We start from the raw sequence: 25,144 nt of genomic DNA on the forward strand, positions 1-25,144 counted from the left end.
GTTTCACAGGAGTCAGTCAAAGTAACAAATGCACATACTATTACTCTTCATAGAGAAAGCAAGGGAATTCCAGTAAATCCTCTACTTTGGCTTCATTAACTACACTACAGCCTTTGACTGTATTGATCACAATAAACTGTGGAAAATTCAAAAAGAGATAGAAATACCAGACCACCTTTCCTGTCTCCTGAGCAAGCTGTATGTAGGTCATGAAGCAACTGTTAGAATTGGACATGGAACAACGGACTGGTTCAAAATTGGGAAAATCAAGGCTATATACTGTCACCCTGCTTATTTAACTTATATGCAGAGTACATCATGCAAAATGCCTGGCTGGATGAAGCCCAAGCTGGAATATAGATTGCTGGGAGAAATATCAATAACCTCAGATATGCAGATGATATCACTGTAATGGCAGAAAGCAAAGAGAAACTGAAGAGCCTCTTGATGAGGATGAAAGAGGAGAGTAAAAAAGCTGATTTAAAACTCCACACTCAAAAAACTAAGATCATGGCATCTGGTCCCATCACTTCATGGCAAATAGAAGGGGGGAAAGTGGAAACAATGACAGATTTTATTTTCTTGGGCTCCAAAATCACTGCAGATGGTGACTGCAGCCATGAAATTAAAAGATGTTTGCTCCTTGGAAGAAAAGCTATGACAAACCTAGACAGCATATTAAAAAGCAGAGACATTACTTTGCCAACAAAGGTCTATCTACTCAAAGTTTTGGTTTTTCTAATAGTCATGTACAGGTGTGAGAGCTGGACCATAAAGAAGGCTGAGCACTGAAAAATCAATGTTTTTGAATTGTGGTGCTGGAGAAGACTCTTGAGAGTCCCTTGGACTGCAAGGAGATCAAATCAGTCAGACCTAAAGGAAATCATCCTTGAATATTCATTGAAAGGATTTATGCTAAAACTTCAGCTCCAATACTTTGGCCACCTGATGGGGAAAGGGTTACTTATTGGGAAAGACATTGATTCTGGGAAAGATTGAGGGCAGGAGGAGAGGGGGTGACAGAGGATGAGATGGTTGGATGGCATCATTGATACAATGGACATGGATTTGAGCAAACTCAGGAAGACAGTGAAAGCCAGAAAAGGCTGTCATGCTGCAGTCTGTGGGGTCCCGAAGAGTTGGACACGACTGAGCGACCGATCAGCAATACTCTTAGCAATTCTAGTCCTAAGTACTTATTCTGTAAGTACAAAATGTTGTTTATAAAAGATTGTAGTATACTTGAAGCAGACTAAATGTTTAGCATTAGAAGACTGGTTTAAAAAATATATATTTAATTAATGAAATTCAATGTGTCTCATGTGTACTGGTAAAAGATCTCCAAAATCTATTAAGTGCAAAAAGTAATACGTAGAACAGGGTACACAGCATACTAATATGTGGGGGAAAATTATATATATAATGTATATAATTGCAGGCTTCCCTGGTGGCTCAGCAGTAAAATATCTGCCTGCAATGCAGGAGACGCAGGAGACACAGGTTTGATCCCTGGGTCAGGAAGATTCCCTGGAGGAGGAAATGGGAACCCACTCCAATATTCTTGCCTGGAGAATCCCATGGAGGGAGGAGCCTGGTGGGCTATAGTCCATATGGTGACAACACACACAGCGTATTCTTAGAAGGTTCTGCAAGAGACTATAATCATGGTTGCCTCCTAGGAGATAAATTGGATAAGTATGGGTCAAGGAGAAAAATAGATTTGTTTTTCACTTATAATTACTTTGTACTTTTGAATTTGATACTGTGTACATTACTCAGAAAAAAAAATTTAGATTAAGAGGGTCAATATTTAAAACCAGTGAAAGATTTGAAATAGATTCGATCTCTGAGTGTAATGACATTGACATAAGAAAGCGAAAGGCCGTGACAAATACCTGTTTGAAGGAGGGAGACGTATCAGCTAGACACTATAGCAAAATGGACTAAGAAATAGAAAACGATAAAATAGTGTCACAATGAAAGAAAAGTGTTTGAAAAGGAAAAGATCTATATATTTAGCTATAAAATAGCTATACTACTTTGTATATTAATATATGAAAAAAGGATGACATATTAGAAAAATCAGCATACTTAACATAAATTAAGAAAAAACAACATTCTAATAGAAAAATGATCAAAGAACATGAATGGCTAATTCCCAAAACAAGAAAATACAAATTTCCAGTAAATGTATTAACTTGTAATTCCGGAAATGCAAATTAAACACAGAGGAAATGTTTGACTATACACTTAGAAAATTTTTCTTAAATTTAATGCAATTCTCAGTGCTAATGGAAACATCAGCTGAGACAGTTATTTGGAAAGCAGTTTGTCGATATGTATCCAGTGACTTTGTAATTGTTAACAAATTTGATACTGCAATTTCTACTTCCAGGAATTTCCACCAAGGAAATAATCAGAATGATATAATGCTAATGTTATTTTACAACATTATATCTGATGGCAAAACAGACGTTCATCTCAATGTTCATCAGTGCATCAATGTTCTCAATGTCCCCTTCCTCCAGTTTTAGAGCCTTCCAGTTAAGCCTTCTTCTTCCTGCGAGGGTGTTATTTCTAAATTATAAACATAGTAAAAAGAAGAAAAAAGAAGGAGGAGAATCCCTTCAGCCCTTTGTTGAATGCTGATAACAGTCCAGACTCCTTGGAAAGTTTAAAGGCTTTTGTGATTTTGTATTGCTTTTCATTCTGGCCTTAATGGTCAACTTGTGTCTTCTGTCCCACGCTAACTGACCTGTTATCAGTAGCCTTGACTCACTTGGATGTTTAATGCTCATGTGTTTACTCATGTGTTTACTCTGCCTTGAATGATGCCTGAATCTGCACACATTCACCTAATCAACACACACTGTCTTTTAAAAACTCAAGTGTAAAATCTTTCCTGATTCCCCTTCTGCCTCCAACCCCTCCCCCACCCCCACCAGAGAGAAGTGATCACTCCCTCATTAGTGCTTTATTTCATTTTGTTGTGCACATGTCTTCTTTGATAAGCAAGCTGTAAACCATTCTACGTCAGAGAATTCTCTTTTTATTTTCAGGACCTAGTTTAGAGACTAGCAAAATTTTAATAAATATTTGTAGAATTTTTTTTTTATTTGTAGATTTTAAAAAAAGAAGGGAATGAGTTATCAAATACTACATAGAGGGAAAAGAGGAAGAAAATTCGTTGAATATGATAAGCAGTCATTGTTAACTTTGAAAGAACTGTTTCAGTTGATTAGCTGGGAGGCAGCAAGTAGTGAATGAATAGAGAACAAATAATCATTTCAAGTCTAGATGATTTCATTTTTCCCCAAGAAATTTATTATTGAATAGAAGGGGAAAGAAAGATAATAACTTAAAAGAATTATTTGAATTTGTTTTTTTGTAAATAAATAGAAACTTAAGTATGTTTGCAGGCAAAGAAGAAGAAACTACACCCAAATGAAAATTCTGATGTCACATGGCAAGATTAGTCTGATATTAAAATACGAGTATAGTGAGTGACACCATAGTTTATGCATCACATTTATTATTGGTAACTAGCATGAGGAACTTTTGTTGGCTCTGTCATTTTCCCAACCCTTTTCCCAGCCTCCCCCAAAGGAAGAAATACTAATCAGATCAGTCTAACATTTGATGGTACCGGTCAGGTTCAGAGTCAGTGATTATGAACCCTGCGGATTTCATGTATTTTCTTGCCTACTTGGTGCTAAGTATGTGGAACAAACAAGCTTTCTCTTCCTTTCTTCCTAGCAATATCATATGACTATTTCTATATCTATTAACCTTTTATATTTTCCATCTGCTTATCTTCTGTAAAATTTCTTCAGATCTGTCCTTTAAATTTACCAATATTTTTATTCCACTGTGCATAATACGTGTTTTAACTAATCAATTGAGATTTTTTTAACGGTTGTATTTTTTTTAGTTTTTATTGGAATATAGCTGAATTATAATGTTGTGTTAGTTTCTGCTGTAGAGCAAAATGAATCAGTTGTATGTATACATGTACCCACTCTTTTTTTTAGATTCTTTTCCCACATAGTTTATTACAGAGTATTTAGTAGAGTTCTATTTCTATTTCGTAAAGTTTTATCTGTTTTTTTTCCCCCCAAATGTTTCTGGCTTTAGACGTGAAGCTTCTTATTACTTGCTCATCTTATTTATCATTTTTTAATTTTTCAACATTTTATAGTAAATTTTTTGTTTGGTTGTTTGATAACATGAATATTTGAAACTTTTGGGAGACTAGATCTGATGTTTGCTGCTTCTGATTCTCTCATGCATTTGTTTGCTTATATAGTTCTTATACCGATTGATTTAGTTGATACTGATTTGTGGGATTCTCAAAGTTTTAAACAAAAGATGTGTTTCTCCAAAAATCCTCTTCTATGTGAAACCACATGTACCACTGACCTGGGACCACTGGAGCTTCTTTTCAGGTCTCCAGCTTCAGGAGAGAGCTGATCTCCTTTAGTTCCCTGCCTTGTCCCTAGGTTGCTTCTCTGGGTGCTGGCAACCAGCACCAGGTCAGTCTGCCTTGGTGGCTTAACACTGCTGTGTTTTCTTTCCCCCATGTCCAATGAACCCAGAAGTACATGACATTCCTCCTTCTGTTTTCTTGTAAACTCCTTCCAATCAAGCTTTCTCCCATCATTCTATCAAACCTGCTCTTCCTTGGGTTGCCAATAGCCTGACTGTTGCTAATTACACCTGCCATTTCTCAGCCTCATCTTTGTTGCTGTGACAATTTTATATGTCGCCTTGGCTGGGTCGTAGTACCCAAATATTTGGTCAGACATTTATTTAGATGTTTTGGTGAAAGTGTTTTGGGAAAAGATTTACATTTAAATTGGTGGACTTTGAGTAAAGCAGATTGCCCTCCATAATGTGGGTGGGCTTCATCCATTCAGCTGAACCCCTGAACAGAACAAAAGACTGACATTTCCCCCAACAAGAGGGATTCCATAGCAGAAGGCCCTGGAACTTGAACTGCAGCATCAGTGCTGCTTGGATGTCTAAGTTACCAGTTCCCTCTGCAAATTTTGGACATCCCAAACTCTGTAATTGTATAAGCCAATTTTTAAAAAGCAAACACAATACATACATCTATCCTACCTATTGGTTCTCTTTCTCTGAAAACCCCGACTAATACACTCACCCTATTAGTATTATTAGACTGAGCTGATCATTCTCCTCTTTTAAAAATATTTCTTTACTTGATTTCCATAATAATACACACTCCTGATAATTTTTTTTTTTACAGCCTCATGGTGGTTAAGTTTCCTTTGTTGATTCTGGCTCATCTTCCCAGTCTCTAAATGTTGGATGCTCCAGAATGGACAGTGGAACCTTTAGATCTCTTCTCTACACTTGTTCTCATTAATCTCACCAAGTCTCATGGTTGTGACGTTACCTTTACACTGATATACCAACATATTCCAAATGTAGTTTCTAGTCCAGACCTCTTAACTCATATTTCCAGCAGCTTTATTCTAAATTTATGCTTATTATCTGATATGTATCTCAAAGTTAACATTTTCAAAAACAAATTATTAAGCACTCCTCCCTTTCAGTCCCTCTCAAGCCAAACTGCTCCTCCCTACAATTCAGTTCAGTTCAGTTCAGTTCAGTTGCTCAGTTATGTCCGACTCTTTGCGACCCCATGAATTGCAGCACGCCAGGCCTCCCTGTCCATCACCAACTCCCAGAGTTTACCCAAACCCATGTCCTTCGAGTTGGTGATGCCATCCAACCATCTCATCCTCTGTCGTCCTCTTTTCCTCCTGCCCCCAATCCTTCCCAGCATTAGGGTCTTTTCCAATGAGTCAGCTCTTCGCATGAGGTGGCCAAAGTATTGGAGTTTCAGCTTCAACATCAGTCCTTCCAATAAACACCCAGGATTTATCTCCTTTAGGATGGACTGGTTGGATCTTCTTGCAGTCCAAGGGACTCTCAAGAGTCTTCTCCAATACCACAGTTCAAAAGCATGAATTCTGCGGCGTTCAGCTTTCTTCACCGTCCAACTCTCACATCCATACATGACCACTGGAAAAACCATAACCTTGACTAGATGGACCTTTGTTGGCAAAGTAATGTCTCTACTTTTAAATATGCTATCTAGGTTGGTCATAACTTTCCTTCCAAGGAGTAAGCGTCTTTCAAAAAATTTCATGGCTGTAATCACCATCAGCAGTGATTTTGGAGCCCCAAAAAATAAAGTCTGACACTGTTTCCACTGTTTCCCCATCTATTTCCCATGAAGTGATGGGACCAGATGCCATGATCTTAGTTTTCTGAACGTTGAGTTTTAAGACAACTTTTTCACTCTCCTCTTTCACTCACATCAAGAGGCTCTTTAATTCCTCTTCACTTTCTGCCATAAAGGTGGTGTCATCTGCACATCTGAGGTTATTTATATTTCTCCCGGCAATCTTGATTCCAGCTTGTGCTTCTTCCAGCCCAGCATCTCTCATGATGTACTCTGCATATAAGTTAAATAAGCAGGGTGACAATATACAGCCTTGATGTACTCCTTTTCCTATTTGGAACCAGTCTGTTGTTCCATATCCAGTTCTAACTGTTGCTTCCTGACCTGCATACAGGTTTCTCAAGAGACAGGTCAGATGGTCTGGTATTCCCATCTCTTTCAGAAAGTTCCACAGTTTCTTGTGATCCACACAGTCAAAGGCTTTGGCATAGTCAATAAAGCAGAAATAGATGTTTTTCTGGAACTCTCTTGCTTTTTCGATGATCCGGCGGATGTTGGCAATTTGATCTCTGGTTCCTCTGCCTTTTCTAAAACCAGCTTGAACATCTGGAAGTTCACAGTTCATTTATTGCTGAAGCCTGGCTTGGAGAATTTTGAGCACTACTTTACTAGCATGTGAGATGAGTGCAATTGTGTGGTAGTTTGAGCATTCTTTGGCATTGCCTTTCTTTGGGATTGGAATGAAGACTGATCTTTTCCAGTCCTGTGGCCACTGCTGAGTTTTCCAGATTTGCTGGCATATTGAATGCAGCACTTTCACAGCATCATCTTTCAGGATTTGAAATAGCTCAACTGGAATTCCCTACAATTTCCACATAGTAAATATAGGATATTACTGTTCTAATCGCTCAGGCCCCAAACCCATGAGTTATCGCTGGATTCTTTTCTTCCTAAACCCCTACATCTAATCTGTTGTGGAATCCTGGTGCCCTGCTTTTATCTTATAACCAAAATCTAACCACTACTTACCACCTGTTTTCCCTACACTGCAACAAGCCACAGTCACATCAGTCCCGAGTATCAGGTCAGCCAAAAAAGTTCGCTTGGGTTTTTCCATCAGATATTACCAAAAAATCCAAAGGAACTCTTTTTTTTCTTTTTTTAAGATTTATTTATTTGTAGTTATTTTTGGCTGTGCTGGATCTTTGTTGCTGTGGGATTTCTGTAGTTTCAGTGAGCAGGGGCTACTTTTGGTTGCTGTGTGCAGGCTTCTCATTGCGATGATTCTCTTGGTGCAGAGCGTGGACTCTAGGCGCAGGCTTCAGTAGTTGTGGCACACAGGCTTAATTGCCCCCACAGCATGTGGGATCTTCCCAGACCAGGGATGAACCCATGTCCCTGGCATTAGCAGGTAGATTCTTAACCACTGGGCCACCAGGGAAGCCGGAACATCAACTTTTTAACAACTTACAACAAAAAAACTCCCCAGTAAAGGAATGTTTGAGCTTGATACATTATATCTGTCCTTTCTTCTCCTCCCTCTTCCCCCAAAAGGAACTTTTTGACCAACCCAGTAGTTCTCATCTCTCAGCTGATCTCTGGGCTCATACCCTTCCCTTCAAGACACTCTACACTCAAGCAGCCGGAATGAGTCTTTAAAAGTACAAACCCCACCTATCATTCCTCTGCTCAAAACTCTGAAGCTTTTTCAATTTGCTCAGGAGAAGAGCCTCAATTAATTCACTAAAAGACCCAGCACAATCTCTTTCCCTCTCACATTATTCCCTTCCCTCTCCGCCCTGGCAGGTGCTTTGTTTGTTGTTTCTGCTGCTTGAAACGCTTTTCCCGCAGATTTCTGCAGTGCCCTCTTTCTACTTTCCCAGTCTTTCTTTAATGGCTACTTCCTTGGTAACACACCTTCCTGGTTATCTATCTAAAATCCAACATATCTCCCATTCTCTACTTGTCATCCTTCCTTTATTTTTCTCCATAGCATTCATCTAGCAACTACACATTTTACTTTATTTTGTCTGTCTGCCCTTCAATTAGAGTATCAGTTCAATGAGGATAAGAATTTTGCTTTATCCACTGCAGTATCCTCAGTTTCTAAATACCATCCCTCATAATAGGAGCCACTCAATAAATATTTGTCGAATGAATGAAAAATATTGCCATAAATATGCATTCTTGGCAAGGGTATGGGGAAAGATGCAATCTGTCACATTTGGGGAGGTAAGTATAATTTGGTGCCATATTTTTAGAGGTTTTTCGTTCTGCAGTGAGCCATTCACTCACATTGCATACATTTGCACCTAGACCTGCTCAGCTTCTATCATTTTCATTACCTGCCTGGCCTGTGCAGTTGTTGAACTTTCCACCCTTGGCCCACAGTTGTTTCTCATTTCCATCTTCCCTTAATTGACCCCCTCTCTGCTCATGTAGCCACAGTAAGAATACTCAAAATTCTTTAAGTAACATGTTCTTTAGTGCCTCTTAGCCACTGTATATCGGAGAAGGCAATGGCACCCCACTCCAGTACTCTTGCCTGGAAAATCCCATGGATGGAGGAGCCTGGTAGGCTACAGTCCATGGGGTCGCTAACAGTCGGACACGACTGAGCGACTTCACTTTCACTTTTCCCTTTCATGCACTGGAGAAGGAAATGGCAATCCACTCCAGTATTCTTGCCTGGAGAATCCCAGGGACGGTGGAGCCTGATGGGCTGCCGTCTATGGGGTCGCACAGAGTCGGACACGACTGAAGCGACTTAGCAGCAGCAGCAGCAGCCACTGTATATGGGGCTTCCTCAGTGGCTCAGTGGTAAAGAACCCACCGGCAACGCAGGAGACACAGGTTTGATCCCTGGGTCCGGAAGATCCTCTGGAGAAGGAAATGGCAACCCACTCCAGTATTCTTGTCTGGGAAATCTGATGGACAGAGGAGCTGGGGGTTACAGTCAGCTTTTGCAACCCTTTAGGTTTGCAAAGAATCAGACACAATTGAGCGTGAGCCACTGAATTTGTTGTTTCTTCTGGTTTTTCTTCTGTTTCCAGCCTAGACGCTGCCCATTCTTTCTTCTAGACTTAGTTCAGGTGTCAAAGCCTCCTGAAGCGTTCACTAGACACCTTGGCAGCGGCTCTTTCCTGGATCGGTATAACGTTTGTGTAGAATTTAATGATAACTCTAGCATGTGTTGCATTACATTGAGTGTTTGGTTGGGTTCCTGTCTCCCCATGAGACTGAGCACAAACTTATAATGTCTTCAACCTTGTCTCCAGGAGTCTAAAGCAGGGTTGTTGCTGTTGTTCAATTGTTAAGTCTTGTCTGCCTTTTTGTGACTCCATGGGCTACAGCAAGCCAGGCTCCCCTGTCCTTCCCTGGGGTTGGCACTACAGATTTGGTTGCTTGAAAAAACGTCATTGAATGTCTTTTCCCATGTTTCTGTTCATGCCCACCTTTTTTCCACCTAAAATGCTTGAAAGTTGCTCGTATGACATTAAAATGACCATGGAAGCATCTAAGCATAATTTCAATACAGATCAGATACCTAGGGTTGTTTCTCAAAAGGGTAAGCTGAGCACCAGCAACAGCTCTTGTGCCAGATTTGCTGCCATACTTTAATTGAAAAAAGTGTAAACTGTAATTGTTTTCATCTTAAGAACAGTGATAAGATACTGATAAGATAATAACAGTAATAAGATTTATTGGCTTATTTGCATATTTTTATATAAAAAGTTAAGGTTTCAGAATAAAATGGTCAACTAGAATTGTGTGGCTCCCTTTCTTCAAGTTGCCAAAGGGAAACATGCCTTTTATTCTTTTCTTCTAAATCTAAGATAATATTAATGAGGCATGAACCTAGATTGTGTAACATGTTTTGAGCACTGATCCACAGTGCGGGAATCAAGTAACTCCACACCCTAAGAAGTGGCTGTAACCCAGGATGACACAATCTGTATTTGTCAACTTGCCAATTAAAAAAAAAAGAAATTGTTTAAAGGCCCTTTGTTATATAATAATGTTTTATTCAGAAGGAGAGGAAAAGTTGGATTGATACAAAAGGCAATTCTTTCCATTTTCCACTTTATCCCACAAGCAAATCAATCCTTTGCTCTAGTATTGCTAGTACCTCCTCCAGCTTATGCAATGGGCCCTCTCCGGAGCTGCCATTCAGCTGCTAAAGTCACAGCCGAGTTTCTCCACCTCTCCAGACCAACTGGACAGTGACAGAGTGGAAGGATCCTGGACAGTGGCTGGAGATTATTTTTAAATGTGGTTTGTCCCTATTTTGTTCAAGAACACATAATTAAAACACACACACGCACATACACAAGAAGCAAACACACAGGCAAGAGAGCCTTGTCTAATCATGGAAGAACTGAAGCTGGGAGGGAACACTCTGGTCTCTGGCCTCAGATTTTGAGAGTCCAGAGCAAAACACATTACTTGATTGCTGAGGTAAATGTTGACGTTTGTAGTCAGGCTGATGACTGGACCACACTGGAAAACAAAAGTAAACCTTATGACTTGGACCAAGCTTGTTTTTAAAATTCTTTTCTGTCTTACTAATAAGTAGGATCTAGCCCCATACTGAAATACTATGTAACAGAAACTCAAGAACATTTTCTATAACTTAAATAATAATGCCTTCTAAATGAGACCTGATTCTTTCACTATGCAGATTAAACTTGACAATCAAGTGCTTTTACCTCTTCAGCTTGGAATAAGATATTTTTAGATGTAAATTTTTTAGACCTTATAATGCACATAATAAGTAAAAATATTCTGATCAAGCAAAATTGTATTTTTCTATCCTAATCATGAATAATCATGAATCCTAAACATTCAAAAAACTAAGATCATGGCATCCGGTCCCATCACTTCATGGCAAATAGATGGGGAAACAATGGAAACAGTAACAGACTTTCTTTTCTTGGGCTCCAAAATCACTGCAGATGGTGACTGCAGCCATGAAATTAAAAGACGTTTGCTCCTTGGAAGGAAAGCTATGACAAACCTAGACAGCATATTAAAAAGCAGAGACATTACTTTGCCAACAAAGGTTCATCTAGTCAAAGCTATGGGTTTTCCACTAGTCATGCATGGTTGTGAGAGTTGGACCATAAAGAAAGCTGAGCACTGAAGAATTGATGCTTTTGAACTGTGGTTTTGTGGAAGACTCTTGAGACTCCCTTGGACTAAATCAGTCAATCCTAAAGGAAATCAGTCCTGAATATTCATTGGAAAGACTAATGCTAAAGCTCCAATACTTTGGCCACCTGGCTAATACTTTGGCCATGCGAAGAACTGATTCATTGAAAAAGACCCGATGCTGGGAAAGATTGAAGGCAGGAGGAGAAGGGGACAACAGAGGATGAGATGGTTGGATGGCATCACTGACTTGATGGACATGAGTTTGAGCAAGCTCTGGGAGTTGGTGATGGACAGGGAAGCCTGGCGTGCTGCAGTCTATGGGGTTGCAAAAAGTCGGACATGGCTGAGCAACTGAACTGAACTGAATCATGAATAAACTGAAGAATTATTGCAGGGTAGGGTTTTAAAGGTGCATCAACAAACCAGAAAATAAGGTACTTGAATGTGTGTTTTTAATATACAGTGATGAGACTAGAAGTAATTAACATTATAATTTTAGTATTTGGATGGGTAATAAGATATTTCACAAAAAAGGCGAGGTTTAGAGAAGCACACATTCTGCAGTGACTATTCTTTTTGTCAGCCTGGTTCCCCATCCTCCCCTTTTACTGGTAATGCCTCATCTCTTTTTGAAGGAGACTTCCTCCCATGATGGGAGCTGCCTGTGATGATACCCAGTCCTCCACCCTCTAGGAGGTTGTTCTACTGTTCAGCATTTGACCATTCATATGACTCCAAATTTTTGCCTCCCTGATATTATTCTACATGAATGATCCATCAGATGAAGGATACTCACTCAGTGCAAATAGTAGCTCTTCTCCTTGTAACCTAAAACAAACTAGTTTGAAGCTGTACAGACTGAAGACGGGCCAGAAAGAAACTGGATTGGGAGAAGGGGCTCTGAGAAAGATGTTGACTTTGATTTGGTTTCTGGTTCTGGCTCAGAAGTCCTCAGAAATGCTGTTTTTCTGCCCGTGCCCTTAAGCTATGGCAGTATTATTCCAGAAAATCCATCATGCCTCCACCCCAATCCAGTTCAGATTGGCTCTGATACTTGCAACCAAAGAGTTCTGACACCGATTGGAGCATATACTGTACTGACATTTAATGGTACTGATTGGAAGAAAATTTATTGGACAGAACTATAAAAATTTCATAGCCAGTTTACCGTACTCTATTATGTAATATATTGTATATTGCCAGAAGCATTTAAAACATTTTTCCTTTAACTTGACCTCCTTTGTTAATCTCTATTACAAAGTTTATATTAATTAGGATTGACAGTAAATTGACTGCTAAAATTAGGGACTTTTCCTTAGTCTGAAATTTTATTTCATTTTCTATTACTCAGAATACTTTTAAAGCACTATTGATATTCAAGAAATAAACTTGTATCATGCCTAAATTATGCACCACATCTATTTACACACATACAGATGGTACTGCAAATATTCATACACTTTTAGCTTACAGCAGCTAGTAGTCCAGAGGCCTGGACTCTAGATGTTTCGTTAACTAAGTCTAGTATTAGGTATGTTGCTTAATTTGTCCAGGTCACAGGAATATGAGGATGCTGGGACAGATAGGGCGGGGGTGGGGGTGGGGTGTCTTCCAGCTTTAAAATCCTAAGATCTCACTAGAAGAAGAAGCAGTTCTATCAGAAATAAAAAACCTGATTTCATAAAAAATCAAACATTACTTTTTACTCTTTCCTTTGGCCTGTTTACTAAAAACATTGTATGAAAGTGTCACTGGGGGAAAAAATCCTACCTGATACAAATGAATACAAACCATGCTGGCGTTGGAAAAAGTTCTGTTGTCTAAAGGACTCGAAATACATTGGCCTAGATGATGGACTAATAGGTGGCAAAACAAAACAAAACAAAGCAACAAACCAAAACAAACAAACAAACAACAAAAAACAACTCCACTCTTTAAAGTGTTATTTTTATAATTTCAGAAACATGAAAGTACATTTTTCAAAAACCATATCTTTTTAACTTCCTCAGTAAAAGACAGAAGTCTTGTGCTTGGAATTAAACTGTTAAAAACTGATGAAATAAGTACTCATAGTAATTTTTAAAGAAAATTATTAAAGATCTTTCCTAAAAATTCACTAATGTATTAAATGTACATTATTAAAAATAAATGCTATATTCCTTTCGATTTAAAAATACAATACCTTGATAAATTTTCAAATATTGATTTTGAAATGCTAAATACTCCCAAAGGCAAGAGTTTCAGAATGAATACCAGCTCAGTGCTGCAGCTTTGGCCCCATCTCACAGCTTTGTGACTGTGGTTTGTTAGGCAATTCTACTTGCAAGATATGGAAACTCAAACATGTGACCTCAGGGAATAGGGTGCTAGGGTTTGGTTCTTGTCTTTGTGAAGAATACATATGTTAATCAGAAAAACTGAAATCTCAGCCATGATACTAGCTTTCCTTCCTAGGAATAACAGGAAGGTTCAACAACAAAGCCTCTTAGGAGGAGAGGGGTGCAGATGGAGTTGAGGTTTTTGGAACACAGAATTTGAAGGAGATTCAGAACCCAGTGTATCAGTAGGAATTTTGTGGATTTTAAGAGCCAGAGTTCTCATCCTGCTGGAACATCCCAATCACCTGAGGACTGTTTTAAAAATACAGATTTAGAGGGCCCCTCTGCCAAGACTCTGGTCCAATACACCTGGGAAAGTGCCGGAAATGTTTTGTTTTTAAAAAGACCCCAGCTAGAAATAGCTGAGAAAGAAAGAGAAGCAAAGGAGAAAAGGAAAGTTATATCCAATTGAATCCAATTGAATTCCAGACAATAGCAAGGAGAGATAAGAAGGCTTTCCTAATTGAACAGTGCAAAGAAATAGAGGAAAACAATAGAACAGGAAAAACTAGAGAGCTCTTTAAGAAAACTGACAATATCAAGGGAACATTTCATGTAAGGATGGGCCTAATAAAGGACAGAAATGGAAAGGACCTAATAAAAGCAGAAGATATTAAGAGGAGGTAGCAAGAATATACAGAGGAACTGTACAAGAAAGGTCTTAATGAACTGGATAACCACAATGGTGTGATCACTCACCTAGAGCCAGACATCCTGGAGTGTAAAGTCAAGTGGGCCTTAGGAAGAATTACTAACTCAGTGTTGGCCATAGGACTGGAAAAAGGTCAGTTTTCATTCCAGTCCCAAAGAAAGGCATTTCCAAAGAAGGTTCAAACTACTATACAGTTGTGCTGATCTCACATGCTAGCAAAGTAATGTTCAAAATCCTTCAAGTTAGGCTTCAACAGAATGTGAACCAAGAACTTCCAGATGTACAAGCTGGATTTAGAAATGGCAGAGGAACCAGAGATCAAATTGCCAACATAGAAAAAGCAAAGGAATTGCAGAAAAACATCTGGTTCATTGACTACACTAAAGCCTTTAACTGTGTGGATCACAACAAACTGTGGAAAATTCTTAGAGATGGGAATACCAGATCACGTTACCTGCCTCCCGAGAACACTGTATGCAGGTCAAGAAGGAACAGTTAGAACTGGACATGGAACAATGGACTGGTTCAAAATTGGGAAAGGAGTACGCCAAGACTGCATATTGTCACTCTGTTTATTAACTTCTCTGCAGAGTATATCATGTGAAATGCCAGGCTAGATGAAGCTGGAATCTGGAAGCTGGAATCAAGATAGCCAGTAGAAATATCAACAATCTCAGAATGCAGATGTTACCACTGTAATGGCAGAAAGTGAAGAGGAACTAAAGAGCCTCTTGATGAAGGTGAAAGAGGAGAGTGAAAAAGCTACTTAAAACTCAACACTCAAAAAACTAAGATCATGGCATCCAGTCCCATCACTTCATGGCAAATAGATGGGGAAAAAGTGGAAACCGTGACAGATTGTATTTTCTTGGGATCCAGAATCACTGTGGATGGTGACTGCAGCCATGAAATTAAAAGACGTTTGCTTCTTGGAAGGAAAGCTATGGCAAACCTAGACTGTGCATTAAAAAGCAGAGACATCACTTTGCCCACAAAGGTCCATATAGTCAAAGCTATGGTTTTTCCAGTAGTCATGTACGTGAGTTGGACCATAAAGAATGCTAACTGACAAAGAATTAATGCTTTTGATTGTGGTGCTGGAGAAGACTCTTGAGAGTCCCTTGGACAGCAGTCTATCCTAAAGGAAATCAACCCTGAATATTCATTGTAAGGTCTGTGCTGAAGCTCCAATACTTTGACCACTTGACATGAACAGCAGACTCAATGGAAAAGACCCTGATGCTGAGAAAGACTGAAAGCAGGAGGAGGAGGGGGCAACAGACGATGAGATGGTTGGATGGCATCACTGACTCAGTGGACATGAGTTTGAGCAAACTCTGGGAGTTTCTGAGGACAGGGAAGCCTGGCCTGCTGCAGTCCATGGGGTCGCAAAGAGTCAAACATGACTTAGTGACAGAACAACAAGATTTTGAATGCCCTGCTCTCCCGCTTGCCTAGTTTTGCCCTGCACTTGTTGTCTGCTTCCTGATTAGCACACTACCTGTTCACTCCCCCAGCTTTTTTACTAAGGGCTCAGTGCCTCACTTCCTTCAAGCCTTAGCTCCGAGGTGACCTTCTACTGAGACTTTCTCTATTCCTGTGATAGAAAGTTGCGCCCCAGCCTCTGCCACTTTCTAGGTCTCTCTCCTGCATAATGTTTATACAACATTTACCACCTTCTAATATACTGTTTGGTACATTAATTTTTTTATTGCTTGTCCTATCCACCAAAATGCATGATCGGTGCAGAATTTTTGTGTATTTTCTCCCAACAGTATTCCCAGCACCTAAAATAGGAAACTCTTGATAAGTATTCCTTGTGCAAATAAGTGAATGGATGTGCGAATGGATGTTTTCTGCTTAGTCATTGGCTGATGTTATCTTCTGTTCACTGGAGAATGTGTCAGTGCCCTTCTCACATGTGGCCACCCTCTCTGCCTCTTTTTGGATCCAGCTTCCCCAGTTGATTGTCTGATTGGACTGGTTTTTTGGATTGAGTTTTTTCCCAGGTCATTTTGAATGAGTGTGCATTGACTGTTCACAGGTCAGGTACCCTCCCAAGGGTAATCCACAGTGATTCAGGGATTACAGGGCAGGAAAGAGTACTGCCTGGGGCCACCCCTTCAGCAGGGCCTGTGTGTGGGTGGAGCAGTTTCTTCAAGAAGCCTATTTTGGTGCAGTGAGTGTTCAGCAAATTACCTGACTCAGCTGAGCTTCAGTGTAGGTCTACCTTATCTCAGTGCGTTCTTCAGAAGTTCCAGAGAATGATGTTTGGGAAACATATGCACATAAAATACTAGCTTATAATGAATGAAGCAAAATGAATGTGAGAAGTTATGTAATTTTAGGGGAGAAGTTATATAATTTATAATTAAGTTGTAGGGGAGAAATTAGGAATTTAGGAACAAGTTGCTTAAAGTGCTTTGGGGATTCTCCCTGCACCACCCCCCCCCCCAATTCCTGAATGCCTTTCAAATGTTATTCTTATTTCACATTATTCTGTTTGGCAGGGGATCCTCATACATAACTTCCAGAGTGATATTTAAGATGAATACACGCAAAAGTGCAGACTCAGTCTCCAAAAACAAATTGCACAAATTCAGTTTGGAGGAGTATGCTTAAATAGGTATGTATGTGTTAAAAGTCCGAGAAAAGGTTTGAGTTTTTGTTTTCAGTTGGCAAAAAAGAACATGATATTTATGAATAGTACAGGTTGGTAGAAAAATATAAATGTGATATCAAGCTGAATTTTGAAACATCATTATAAGAACGCATAAAATTGTATTTCTCTCTTTTCTCTTTATACCTGGAAGGCTGGACTCAGTTCTAGATGCCACATTTTAAGAGGCACTAGGGTATGTTTAGAGGTGAGTGTGTGGAGGAGATGCATAGGGCGTGTGTGTAGATGCTGTGTGAGAAGGCACACAGCCTGTTTGCTGACTCAGGCAGTGTAAAAGGCTATGTATGGAAGGGGAATTGGACTCTTCTGTACTCAGTATATCTAAGTACTACATTTACATTCACTGAGTGCTTTAATTCAATTGTATTCCTATTAATGCTAATGATTTAACATGTTATTATTTTCCTCTTTTAAAGTCAAGCAAACTAATACTTGGAGCTGTTTTGTGCTTGTCCAAGGTCATATAGATGGAAGTTATAGAACTAGGACCTGACCACACTACTTTGGAGTTTAAATCCAGTGGGGTTTTCTACTAATACCATTGTTACCTACCAAGTTTACAGGGAGACACATTTCAGTTCAAAGTAGGGACTAGCAGGGCTGTTCAAGGATGAACACTATTGTGAGATAGGAGTGGTTCCCTATCACTCAGAGTTCAAGCATATGCGGGACAGCTGCTTTGCAAGGATCTGGCTGTCCCTTCAGTTTATAGATATATAAAGAAGGATATGTTTACCTTATTAACAAAATACTAAAAATGAATAGAGCTGAAAGAACTCCAGAGGTGAGGCCTAAAGGATTTAAGTGATTGAGCTATGTTCAATCTGTTGTCATTGGAAAACACAGCACCCAAACACCAGCATTTATAGTCTAATGTGTTTCCTGTTGCAGTAGTTGTCCTTTATCTAATAACTGGGTCCTCACTGTTGTGGAACTAGTGGGTATGGAAAGAGGAAGGGCAGGGATGTTTGGTGGGTTACTATAATAGATTGTTTGGCATGATCCTGCTTTATTAAAACAAGCAAAGAATGCAAGTGGTAGTAGGAGAGGGTTTAAAATGATAAACAGAGAATGCCATATGGTAAAGGAAAGAATACTGTGGAAGGTTAAGTAAGGAAGGCAGGGACTGTGGAATGCACTGTATTTCCCTCTTTTTGAGTAGATGCTCAACATGTATTTATTGGAATGAATAGTGACATCAGTACTTGAACAAATATTTAAAGAGAACCTTCCTAGTGCTGAGTATTGCGCTATGTCCAAGAGCCAAAAATGAACTAGACAAAAATCTCTACCCTTTTAAGGAATTCCCAGTCTAGTAAGAAAAGACCACCAATCAAAGCAATAGGAAAGAAGAAAGCACTAAGGATTATTGTAGAGAATAGATCAAAATTTCCATGAAAGCAGAAAGGAAAGAGTAATTCAGTGTAAGTGTGTCGGGTGAGGATGTGGCTGTGGAAAAAGGACAGGATGTCAGGGACGATTCTAAGAGGAAAAGATGCACTATCTTTATTATCTTGAAGGACAGAAGACGTTCACCTGGTTAAATAAGGGATGAATTTCAGATGGAGGAAAGCATACAAAGGCACAGAAACAGAGCTTGAACGTGAGATGTGGTGGGAATTAAAGCTGGAGTTGAAAAGGTCTGGGGATCGGATCATATATGACCTTGGATATCACGGTGATTGCTTGAACCTGATTATCCAGGTGAAAAGCCGTTGAAAGACTTTTAAGAGGGAAGTTCTGTGTTTTTGAAGCATTCCTAGCAGTCATTAGGAACAGAAGCAGAAACAAAGTTATCAAGGCTTGGCCTAAAGGGTGGCAAAGAGGCAAAAGTCATGGAGACAGATTATCAGTCACAGAAGTAAGAGGAAATATTAATCCTTGGGACTTTCAACCAGAGAACTTTGGTAGAGTGATTTAGTTGTCTAGTTGTTGGAATGGTAATTTTTTTTTCAGTGGAATTAGGTGATACTGAAGTGAGTGGCACAGTGAGTAATAAGTAAGGCCTGAGATTGGGACCACATGGCTGCCCTGAGCTTGTGTTAGCTGATGACTCTTTTGAATTGAATTCAGGAAATGACATAAAAACAATTTGCGCAAGAAAACTGGAAGAACAAGGACTCTGAAGTCATTGCATTTGGAGAAAAATAACTAGGGGTGGTGAAGATGGGCAAGGAGCCATTATCAGAGGGCCATTTGTGGATAAATTCTGGACTGCTCAATGGAAAGCTCCCCAAAGAAAAACAAATGCCCTGAATCCAGCCCGTTCTCACTACAACCCATTCCCCTCCAACTGCCTTATCCTTCAGCTACATCACACACCTCTGTGTGGGAGAGTCGTCTCCTGGCAGTGGGTACTTGGAACTAAAGGAATCCCAACAAACCTAGGAAGACAGTGTCAGAATTTTGAAAATCTTGGACACCACATACATATTTCCGTATGAGGACAGAGACAACAAATGACTTGCAAGGCGTCAAGTGGTCGTGGGAGTGTCCTTCCTCAAGCCCAGGCTTCCCGACTCTAGGCCCGGTTCTCCTTCCACCACCCCACGGGCGCTGTGGGCTTGGGAGGCGGGAGCTCAGCGCCTGGTAAGGACCACCGGGTGGGCCTAGCGGCGTCGGAGGCCCCCTCCTCGCCCAGCCCCGCCCCCTTCCCGTGCCGGGCGGGGTCGCCGCGCCGCCGCTACTCGGGCGCGCGCTGGGCAACGCGGACTCGGGTCGGGCCGAGGGCTCCGGGAGGTCTCGGCAGGCCGCCCGCGCCGCAGCCCCTGGCTTGACGCACAGAGGGGCCGGGACGCAATTTGCCACGGGTGACCGGAGACACCGCCGCCCGGGCCCGCTCCGCCCCCAGCCCGCCTTCCTCCCGCCTCGCCCTCCTCCTCCGCCCGCGCCTCGCTCGCGTCCCCGCGTCCTTCCCACCGCCCCGGAGCCGCCGGCCCCAGCGCCAGCCAGGTGAGTGTGGCCGCCGCGCGGCCCGGGCTGCCGGGGCGGAAGGACTGCGCAGGCCCCGGGGCCGGGCGGGGAGCGGGGGCGCGTGGAGGCGGCGGTTGGCCCAGCTTGCTTCCCCCGCGCGGGTCGCGCGGCTGCGGGAGGGGGCCCCCGCTCCGTCGCCGCCCCCGCCGCCACCGCAGACAAAGCGCCCGAGGTGGGAGTCCCGCGGGCAGCCCTTTCCTCCGCGCCGCCTGCCGGGTGCGGCCGCGGCCCGCAGAGCCTGGGCGGCCCGCGTCTCGCCTCCCGGGCTCCCTTGTTCATTTCTGGGTGAAAGGGACCCGAAACGTGCAACAGGTACGGGCGTGAATCATTATTGTCCGGCGGGTCCGGTCCGCCCGGTGTGCGGGGACCAGATGTGGCGGCCGGCTCTGGGGCGAGTCCCCGCGTCCAGCTCCTTTGTGTGGCCGGTGACCAGCCCCGGCCGGCGGGTGGGGGACGCCGGCCAGAGACCCCCGGGCTGCAGGAGCCTTCTGGACGGCTCCCTTGGGGCGTGGGGGCTTGGCTCACCCCGGGTATGCTGGCGGGTAACATTCCTCCAGCCTTTGCAGGAGTCACAAAGGGAAGGGAGAGCGGGTTGGCAGGGATATCTGGATGTGTATTTATTTTTATATGTGAGGTAGACTTGTATTGGAAAGGAACCGCAGTCTGGCAGGCTCTTGAGGGTTTCTGTGGCATTTCACCCCTCGATGCACCATTTGGACATGGCAGCTGCTGCGACTCCCCCGTGGTTCTCCTCTTGGTGCTTTGACATCTTTCTTAAACAGACATCACCTGAGAAGTTGGAAATGCTGTTGAATGAGTAACTCGATACAGCTGTTTGACAGGTATTCCGTCTCTTCACGTTTTGTCTATGCCAAGTAAACCCACCGGGTATGCTTGCATAGGGTGGCAAACCCTCAAATTAAGATCACCGCTCAAAAATACCCCCATATTGGGAAATATTAACCTGTATGGTTTACTTTGGCTTGATGAACCTTATTTTGTTAGTGGCGAGAAACTTTTTTTTTTTTTACCCCCAAAACAGAATACAAAATAAAGAACAATTTATCTTTGTTTACATACCTTGGGTCGTGCTGTTACCTAGCTGGTTTCATTGGTATGCTATTTTAGTATAACAATACTAAATGGAAGGAAAATATCTTCCTTTTGCTTTGAGCAATAAAATACTTCTTTGTTCAAGAACCAGGAAGCTTTTATACATAATACTTTGTGTGGCCGAAAGTTAGTGACGGTCTTTACCCCGGGACCAAATTCATGAAAAAATACCCAAAGGACTTAGAAAGCATTACCCAGCTCTATAGATTGTTTTTATATTCCAAATTCCAGGAAATAATTTTGTTGTATATTTATTCAAACAAGCTAGACTAAATTTAACCTTAAAATTGGGCCCACTCTGTAAATTCCCCAGCATTAGGGAATGAATTGACTGCATTTAAAGAATTTACCAAGCATTTTGATCTCTGTGTATAATAGTTGGAAGGAGCTGGTGATGGACCTAGAAATGTGACAGCAGAATGCAGAACATGGAAACAGGTAGATTAAGCTTGTGAAGTTCCATCTACTTGGGTTTTAGTTGATTGATGGGTATATCTGAAAACTAAATGTCTACTAATTTAAAAACAAAATACTACGTTTTGACCTATTTTTTAAAATGTACTCTGTAAAGATTCCTTGACACTGTTTCTACTCCCTAAAAACAAATGATACTAATAAGGACTTTTCTTTTGAAGAAATAAACTAATACCAAATTAATCTGATCTGTAGAAAGTTTTTCTGACATAATTAGTAGTTTCACTTTGCTAAAAATACCATTCATCTGTGTAACATCTAACTTCAAAGAGCTTTCATAGCTGTTACCAGCAACAGGAATAACCTCCTGAAAAAAGTAATGTCTTTACTATTAAAAAGTAGGAGAAAGTTAAATTTCTACAATAGTTTTATTAAAATATAACTCATGTACTGTAGGCCTGGAAAATCCCATGGACAGAGGAGCCTGGTAGGCTACAGTCCATGGGGTCGCTAAGAGTCGGACACGACTGAGCGACTTCACTTTCACTTTTCACTTTCATGCACTGGAGAAGGAAATGGCAACCCACTCCAGTGTTCTTGCCTGGAGAATCCCAGGGACGGGGGAGCCTGGTGGGCTGCCATCTATGGGGTCGCACAAAGTCAGACACAACTGAAGTGACTTAGCAGCAGCAGCATATACTGTAGAATTCACTCTTTTAACATGTACAATTCAGTGGTTTTAGTTTATTCACAAGGTACTGCAAACCTCATCACTAATTCAAGGAGCATTTTCCACATCTTAAAAGGAAACCCTTATAGCATGAACTGCCACTCCCATTCTCCCTCATTAACACTTGGCAGGCACCAGTCTACTGTCTCCGTGGATTTGCTGATTTAGGACATTTCCTATAAATGAAATCACACACTGTGTGGCCTTTTGTGTCTTTCACTAAGTGTAGCGTTTCCAGAGTTGATGCATATTATGCATGTATTAAGATACCCCCTTTTCATGGCCGAATAATATTCCACTGTATGGATATGCCACATTTTGTTTATCTGTTCATCAGTTGATGGAAATTTAGGTTGTTTCCACTTTTTGGCTATTATGAGTAATGCTGCTGTGACTGTTCATTTACAGGTTTTTGTGTGGGCTTATGTTTTCAGTGATCCTGAGTATATACTTAGATGTGGAGTTGCTTGGTCCTAAGGTAACTATTTGAGGAACTGCTAAATTATTTTCTGTAGTGACTGCATTTTACATTCCCACCATTAAAGTATGAGGGTTACACTTTCTCCAGCCTTGTTAAGGTTGTCTTTTGGATGATAGCTATTCCAGTGTGTGTGAGGTGGTATCTTAAATGGTTTTCATTTGCATTTCTATAATGGCTAATGATGTTGAGCATCTTTAAGTTCTTATTGGCCGTTTATATATTTTCTTTGGAAAAAATGTTTGATTTATAATTTTTCAGTTTATGTTTTCACATGTATTTTTCTCATTTAGTCTTTGAAATAACCCAGTTAAATAGGTTTACTCCTATTTTGCTGCTAGGACACTAAGGTGTAAAGAAGTTAAATAATTTGTTCAGTTTTTAACCTTATGGAGTTAATAAGAGTCAAGATCTGAATGTAAACTCAGATCTTCTGACTCTGCTTCCTGCATTCTTTCCACTTTATGAGGCATACAGAAGTTAAATTGTGTTTGCAGCTTTGCTTGGTTAATCATCGACAGAGTAGGGGTAAAATAAATAAATGAATGAAACCAAACAACAACAAAAAGTGGGTGTTGTGTCCACACTGCCTCATGTTCTCCAGATTTTGTTATGCTTTTTCAAATAAATTTTTTGATTTCTTCTGTCCTAATAAGGTAGATATCATTTCCATATTTTCTTTGGTGAAACCTAAAAACAGCTTCTTAGTGGTAGTGCTAATCCTAGAACTTGTTCACTGAGACATTGCACTTTCTGTTCCCCTGGAGCTTCCATGTTCTCTATTTTCCCACTAATTTATACCCTTTAACCATAGAGTAATTGAATAATTTCACAGTTTTCATAAACATTAAGTTATTTCTAGGTTACACTGAAATTAACTTTTAGTTTTGAACAGGGCAGTTTGCCAGATTCACTTTGACGTGTAGGATTACTAAGGTGTGTATTTCAGTTTTTATGTGTTACATTTCAAAGTAATCTGAAATTCTTGTCTCCCTAGAGGGTAGGTGGAGGCCATATGTTATTTATTTGTCTTTGCATATCCATTGTCTACCATTGTGCCCAGACATGTAAGAAGGACTCTAACCTTTGTTGGACGAATGAATACAAATATATTTTTTCCACTTGCCCCCCCAAAAAAAATCCAATAAAAGTCATTCTTAGAATAAAGGCAGTACAAATTCTAGATTAAAAATTTATCCCTCACGTATGATCTGAAAAATAATAAATGATAATTAAAGCTTGACTTAAAACAGCACTGTCTGATGGAAGAAAGTAAATGTTCAATGCTGGGCTTAAAAAGATTGGCTCCAGGTATCTGGAGGCTGGCACAAATGCTCAGTGCCCACACATAGGGTTATACCTTGAGTGTGTGTTAGATAAATGAATGCCCAGTGAGTGAATAAAATAATTAGTTTTGACTGTGATAGCTAGAGGAGATGCATCAAATGGCTATAGTCCTGTTTTTCATTTGTATATTTTAATTGTCAAATATGATACATGTTAATTATAAAAAATTCAAATAATATACAGGAGTATAGAGTAAAGGCCTTTCCTGGCGGCTCAGGTGGTAAAGAATCCACCTGCAGTGGGGGAGACTTGGGTTCAATTCCTGGATGGGGAAGATCCCCTGGAGGGGGGCATGACAACCCACTCCAGAAATCTTGCCTGGAGAATCCTCATGGATAGAGGAGCCTGGCGGGCTATAGTCAGTCCATGCGATCACAGAGTCGGACATGACTGAGCAACTAAGCATATATAGAGTAAAAGACAAAAGTGTCACTTCACTATTTGTCCACATCCCTTCCTTCATCCCTAAGACTACTCCTGTCCCAGGTCACTTTGTTAGCAGTTTGGGGCTTATATTTCCAAATGAACATCTTTGCATTTATGTGTATATGTATGTACAAATACACATTTACATACCCAGCCATATTAGTACATACATGTATATTCAATGGTTTGTCTTATACAAAAGAGATCATACTACACGTTTTTTCATTCAACCTATTAAATACATTTGCATATGTGATCACAAAAGATAAACATAATATTTATGTTTCACATTTAGTTTGCTTTTCTTGACTCGTTTGGTGTCAAGATTAAGCTAGTCTCTGAGAATGAATTGGGAAACTTTTTTTTCCTCTGTGCTCTGGAATATTTGAAACTGCCCTATAAACATTTATTGACAATCACCTAACAATCTTGCAGGGAGGGAAGAGAGCTCTAGGACAACCTTTCTGTGATTTTTTTTCTGTTTTTATTGTTTTATCAGGTTTTGGCCCTTATTTTCTGTTCCGTTTTTGGTTAAAGAAGTCCTTCCCCCCAACACATCCCTTCCCCCAGCTCTGATGAGTAAAT

General features: G+C 40.6%; 1 protein-coding gene across 10 annotated transcripts in view; it reads left to right on the forward strand.

Annotated features, from left to right (window-relative positions):
- The first annotated feature begins 19,385 nt into the window (after positions 1-19,385).
- Positions 19,386-25,144, forward strand: part of SESTD1 (SEC14 and spectrin domain containing 1) — a 133,072-nt gene continuing 127,313 nt past the window's right edge. For 2 of the 10 annotated variants that reach the window (XM_081579494.1, XM_081579489.1), the window contains exon 1: positions 19,768-20,030. Coding sequence is in view for 2 of the 10 variants with exons in the window: in XM_081579486.1 (XP_081435612.1) it covers positions 22,764-22,786 (23 nt within the window). In the remaining 8 variants the exon portion in view is untranslated. Of the gene's footprint in view, positions 19,668-19,767; positions 20,031-20,196; positions 20,364-20,689; positions 20,894-21,542; positions 21,603-22,716; positions 22,787-25,144 lie in introns of those variants that run through there. The other 8 variants (XM_081579493.1, XM_081579488.1, XM_081579485.1 and 5 more) reach the window with 7 other exon arrangements.

This window comes from Giraffa tippelskirchi, chromosome 3, assembly GCF_054371585.1.
Source record: "Giraffa tippelskirchi isolate mGirTip1 chromosome 3, T2T-mGirTip1v1.2.pri, whole genome shotgun sequence".
NCBI lineage: Eukaryota > Metazoa > Chordata > Mammalia > Artiodactyla > Giraffidae > Giraffa > Giraffa tippelskirchi.